Below are 6,371 nucleotides of genomic sequence, written 5' to 3' on the forward strand. Positions count from 1 at the left end.
TTTTAAATAAACGTTTTGAAAAATATATTGAATTTGCCGTAGCTCACAATCGCCATCTAGTGTCACATTTGTATATGCACTTTACAACACACTTAAAACATTTTATTTGCAGCTGTATAGCTGAGTCATTTGGCTATCTGTTCTGCTCCTGAGTTTGATCAGGATGTGGGGAGCTGTTTCTAGGGAGGAGCTGTTCCTTGCTAATAGAAGACAACACTGGACACAACCTTAAATAGTGTACACAAAGTGTTTCCTATTGTCGTATCTTAAAAATATCTACAACCATTCCAATGAAAATAGTTCCCAGGTAAAATTTTGAACCTGAATATAACATTTAAACCATACTAAGTGGACTTTTACACACATACACCCTGATCAAATATTTCAGTTCAACCATTTTTTGACTATTGGAATTTTGGGGAGTATACAAGGCATAAAATTAACATAGCATGCTTTTAAAGTTTTGTTTATTAAGACAGATAAACATGCTAAATCAGTCTCAACCTATGTAGTGCGAAAGCAAGTTTCCCCAACATTTCCAGAAAGCATTCATCATCGCCAGTGTTTCCTTCCAAATGAGCTCTCTAAAATTTGGATAGGGGCACCTATCCAAGCACCTCCCTCAAGTACTGTAAGTCCCAACGAATTCAATTACTCCTAGGACTGGCATGAGTTTGGCCAAACTGCGGGAGGCAGTGGAGGATAGGCGTGCCTGGTGTGCTCTGGTCCATGGGGTCATGAAGAGTCGGATACGACTGAACGACTGAACAACAACAAGGTGACTTTAACACTGCAGCCTCAATCTGTCACAATTCCTTGTCTAAATCTATATCCAATCTATCGGCCAGAAATACATTATGGGATTTAAGAAAATTTGCAGCTAATGTCCCCTCCCCCCACCTTTCTGTTAGGATTTGAACAGTCCTGGGGCTGCATAGAAGTACACTGGACTAAGGAAGACTAACGGATGTTGCTGGTTCTAGCAACTTCATCACTTGCATACAAAAACCCTATATTCACAGATCAGCTTCTGAATCGCTTTCTTCGGTCTTCTGAGGTAACCTCTTAATGCCAACAATAAGATCAATACTTAAAAGCCTAGCTGCACATTGAAGAATGGAAGCCACTAATTGGTGCTTACAGGACACTGATTCTAACCTTTCTTGATTTGGCAGAAGCGGTTGATTATTTCTGGCAGCGCTGGTAACTTCAAGATAGAGCTGAGGAAAAGCATCCCTTTTCTGTCCCCTACAGAGGGTTTTTGGAACACTGAGCAATGCATCAGCAATTACAGCACAAAGAATGGATACGTTTGGTGACTGGCACTGCTTTGCATAGCAGGACAGGTAGTAATGTAACAGTATCTCGAATATCCCACCGACTGGCAAAACTGATCCCTCCTTTATGTAAGAGCTGGAATTACTCTGAATATGGCTTCTGATACTATCCGCTTCTTTAACTCCACAGCCTTGCCTAGTACAACTGTCCTCAGTGGGTTGCAGGTGCACAAGTACATTTCTGGAACTGATGCTTCTTTCTACTCTGGTAGGAGCAAGCAGATTTTCCGCAAGTGATTCATTCCAATCCATTCTCAACATTCCTTTTGGATGACTGTGTTTCTGATACACCTTTTGCACGTCAACTAAATCATGTTCACGTTCATGTAGTTCTGAGTACATGGCATCATGCGCCAAATCTACGCTCAAGTTAGGCAGATGCATGGATGAACATGCCAACTCTCTGTCTACCGATGAAGCAGAAACAACAGAGTCCTCTTCCATTTCAAACCCACAAGGTCTTGGCTGCTTGGCACAAGGGTGAACCTCACCACAGCCAGTGTGCTTCTCTACAAAATGTTGCTGTGCGCCAGAACACTGCTGACTATTATGCAGAGTTTCGGAGAGGTTTTGCTCAGTCAGACCAACAACCGTAAACATCTGTCGTAACATTTTGAACGCATCATGAAAAGCACAAACATGTTGCTCAGTAACCCCATGCACTGGCCCACAGAGAATCACACAGTGGAGCTGAAGGGCACACGTCCTTTCAAAGCCTATATGGACAAATCTTTTGGCTCCAAGGTGCAATGGCTGGCAAAATTTTGCTACAGCGGCTTCTGTGATTTCAGTGTGAATATTGTCCAAAGATGGCTTAAAAGGTGAAATATCTGTGATCCTGTAGATAAGAGATATCTCCTCTGGGGACAGGCACTCTACAATAGATATGCCACTGCTTTTTGCATAGTTATGAACAGCTTCCTGTTGTTTTACACTTGACAATAAAACCTTGATGTCATTGTCTCGCATGTGCTTTAGAACAGCTTCTGTTCTTTTTGTAATCCAGGTTTCAGATGCCCCATGTTGATTTTCAGCAGTTATGACAACTTCAGCACCCAAGTCAGAATAAGCAGGCTGTATAGGTTCTGTTATAACTAGAACTCTTTTGTCACCATCTGCAGGACAGTACACAGCAAAGTCTCTGTGAAGAATAAGCCCATCTAGGATTCTTGAACTTGAAACAGGAAGGCCTGTCACAGTAGTATGCAACTCAGCAAAACAGTCGTCCACAAAGCATAGGACTTCACTCCTATTTTTACCAGCAGTAACTTTGAAGTAGAAATCACAGCTTAACTGGGAAAGAAACTTTTGTCTATTGATTCCTACTTTCCCAGAAAAATAAGCTTCCAGTACCAACCCCATTGTGCTCATACTTATTTCTTCATCAGGAACAGAACATACTGAATGAAAATGTTTTTCAAGGTCTCTTGTCACTATGTAATCTAGAATGTCCATCTGGATCATTATAAGAAGCTGGGAAACTTGTTTCAGTCTGTAAAAAAATTCTTTACAATTCTCTCTTCCTTGGATGTTCTCATAATAGGAAGGACTACCTCCTTTAACAAGTTTTTCAAGTTCTTGAAGTAAAATGGAGAGGATTATGATGAACGTTTTAGCACCATCCCCAGTCAAATTGCAGTGTGTGGAAATGCATGAAATCATCATTCTGTTAAAAACCAAAGAGAAACAAATGGTTTAAAGTAAGCCCACAACTTATGTGCATAAGAGATTCGCAGGGCCCTCCCATGGACCTTCCCAGAGCCTGAAACAAGGAAACCAGCTGGGTGTGCAGGAAATAAATAAATGGAAAGTGGGGAACAGTGGGTTTCCCCTGCTTTCCATTTTTTTAATTTATTCCACCCACCCACATAAGACTGTGATTGAGCACCTTCCAACGTAAGATAAAAACACAATGAAACATCATACATTACAACCTTCCTGAGATGCGAGTTATCTGTACTAAGACATTAAACACAATGGTTGTGGGCAGATTCCATACATGGGCCTCTGGCACCTATGAGGCTGCGAGGGGGGGGGGGCAATATTTCTGTGAAAGTGCCTCAGTGTGGAGGTTATGGTTACTATGTTCACTGTGCCTTAAAAATGACGTTGGTGGAAAAACACCAGCAAAAGCGATCAAGGGTCTCGAGAAACTCCCCTATGAGGAAAGGCTGCCTTTCAATTTAGGAGATAAGGTGGATGGCCTTGTGACTTCTTGTGTTTTTCACCATGACAAACATGGGACGATATCAACTGATATAAATGCCTTCGTGGGGGAAGTCATAGCCCTCTAAGCTAACTGGATGGGAGCAGCCATCACGGGTACCCCTTTGACACCTGAGATGTATATTTTTAGGGCCCACCTTGTTTCTGTCATTGTAAGCTGTTTTTAGCATTACATTTCAATTGGTTTAACCTGCCCTGGGATCTTAGGGTGAACGGCAGTCACAGGGGCACTAGAAAGAAAGAGGTTTAACAAACTGAAGGATATTTTCCTCTGTGGTCCTCCCAATGGAAACATGCAGGTGGGGACAGGTATAACCCTACTTTAAGTTGTTTACATACTGTCTTCTTTTGCATATTATTTATTACAAAACTCAATAAGTGCTTTAGCGACGAAACGTCAGATTATGGTACGAGGTTGGAGCACTGAACTGGTATATCACAAATGGACTCTTTATTACACAATTGTTCAAGATAAAATCTATTTTGGAAACATAAGAAATGAGCACTGTATTACAAGTGAACTCTTTATTTAACATGTTTGCTACTGCTTAAGATAAAACCTAATTGGGAAAGGAACTACTTTTGCCATTTTATAGATGTTTATTGTTTGTTTACAGATAGTTGCCTTGGTGATATTGGCTTGTGTCAAGGAAAATTTATAATTTATCTTATAAACCATTGTAAACAGTTAAAATTGTCAGTGGGATTGGAAGAACACTTGTAGTTTAATGGTGAATTTTTGGATATAATGGAGATGTAAAAGATTTGGATTATCAGAAAATATGCAGGAGGAAATGACTAACAATAGGACCCACAAAGTGGAGGAGGGAAGTTTAGGAGATTCTTGGAATCTTCTATTTATGTTGTATTATGGGTAAAACTGTCATTTGAAAAACCAAACCAAATAAAAATAAAATAAAAAGAATGTGGAAAAATGAATATATATAAAATCTTGTGTTGATTGCAGTAGAGTGGCCTGGTAGACCCAGTCAGATGGGCGGGGTATAAATAATAAATTATTATTATTATTATAGTCATTGTATCACCATCCTGTTCATTGTTTTCAGGAGTGGGCCAGCAACTAATAATAAATGTTGCAAGTCTTGGTGAGACAAAGCTAAAATTCACAGCGGTATGCTGAAGAGCAATGCCAGACAGGGCACAGGAGATCCGTGAGCAGCATCTTCTGAAGTGCTACAAATTAAAACGAAAGCCTTAAAAGCAGGTGTGGTGGTCGATGTGAGAAATTTGCAGTCCGTACTGTTTCCTCCTCCTCCTGGGTGTAGCCAGGATTTAAGGGGGGGGGGGGGCAGGACACCCAGCTGTCACCATCCCGTGTCTGGATCTGTCTACCTGATTCGGAATGCAACGTCTCAACCACAGTTGCTTCGAATTACTTTATTTTGACACCCCCCAAGCCAGGCATAGGCAACCTTCGGCTCTCCAGATGTTTTGGACTACAATTCCCATCATCCCTGACCACTGGTCCTGTTAGCTAGGGATCATGGGAGTTGTAGGCCAAAACATCTGGAGAGCCGAAGGTTGCCTATGCCTGCCCCAAGCGCTCAGCAAACCTGTCAAAAACTTTCAGTTAAGTATTTTTCCTTTATTTCCTTGATTTAGGCGGGGCAGCCGCCGCCCTGGCTAAACCCATGGCCCTCCCCGAAACCCCTGAGAGGGGGCCCGCCCGAGTCCTTCACGGAACTGCTCGTAAGGAGGAAGGGCGGAGCGGGGACCGTCGATTACCGGGCCGTGGGCGACTCTACGTTCAAGGCTTCCAGCACGCGCCGCCCGTCCCTGGAAAGCAGCACTTCCCCCGTGGGGCGGGTGAGCAGCACATGCCCTCCTCGAGGCCCCACGGAGCCCCGGACGACGGCAGCGAGCGCGGCGGCCTCCTGCGCCAGCCGCCCCGGTCCCAAGCGCTGCGCGGTCGCCATGGCAACGGAACCACGGCCCAGGCGGGGAGCGCGGTCGTTCGGCGTCCTCTCGGCGACGCCGTGACGTCAGGCGCTCCTCTCCCAGCCTTGCGATTGGTTGAGCAGCACGGCCCCGCCTCTTCATTGTTATTTAAAAGCTTCGCCGTCCGTTCGTTTTTATTCTGCCCCCATTTTTTACGTATTTTAAAAGCGAGGAACCAAAGGTCCTGGACTACAGTACAGAAATATGCCGGGCCGTGACAGTTTCTTCCTTCTCCTTAATCCCAAATGGCCTGCGAGTTATTTTGTGGCGGTGAGGCACAGGAGCACAGGCCGTGGCTTAAATGTAAAAAAACAAAACCCTCTTTACGCACGCCCTCCCCACTTCAAATTCCAAGTATGTTGGAAGATGTACTTGGCCAATAATAAATTATTCCTATTCCTAAGGCACTTCCCCCTCAGCGTTCCCATCGCAGTGCCAGCGCGAGGGCAGGAGGCCACTCTTCCACACTGCGCATGCTCCTATCACTTGCGCAGTAAGCACCCTGAAGCCTTTCCCAGACGCCCTTTGAATCTCTTACCCACACTTTCCCTCTCAGCTAGGGGAGCTGCCTAGCTTCGCTCTCCCCCTAACGCCTCCATGGCAACGGCAAACACCTCATCACCCCCATCCCACCCCCACCCCTCTTCTCTCTCTCCGCCTATCCGCGAACGCCGAACCTCTCGCGCGCTACGTCACATCGCACTAGGCTCCGGCGGGACGCGGAACCCCGCCCGCCGCCGCTTCCCATTGGCCCGAGCGCCATAGCACCATCTCGTCTTAGCGCGGCGGATTGGCCAAGAGAGGCTGGGCCGTGAAAAGCGCGAGGCGAAGGCAGGAGTTGAGCCGGCC

At 45.0% G+C, this 6,371-nt stretch overlaps 1 protein-coding gene across 1 annotated transcript; it reads right to left on the minus strand.

The window, feature by feature from the left end:
- Positions 1-777: 777 nt before the first annotated feature.
- BBS10 (Bardet-Biedl syndrome 10) lies at positions 778-5,662 on the minus strand. The gene is made up of 2 exons (XM_033155840.1): positions 5,310-5,662; positions 778-3,003 (listed from the first exon to the last, which is right to left on the minus strand). The coding sequence occupies exons 1-2, from the start codon at positions 5,498-5,500 to the stop codon at positions 1,017-1,019; spliced, it is 2,178 nt and encodes a 725-aa protein (XP_033011731.1). The 5' UTR covers positions 5,501-5,662; the 3' UTR covers positions 778-1,016.
- Positions 5,663-6,371: the final 709 nt, after the last annotated feature.

Source organism: Lacerta agilis, chromosome 7, assembly GCF_009819535.1.
Source record: "Lacerta agilis isolate rLacAgi1 chromosome 7, rLacAgi1.pri, whole genome shotgun sequence".
In the NCBI taxonomy this organism is placed as follows: domain Eukaryota; kingdom Metazoa; phylum Chordata; class Lepidosauria; order Squamata; family Lacertidae; genus Lacerta; species Lacerta agilis.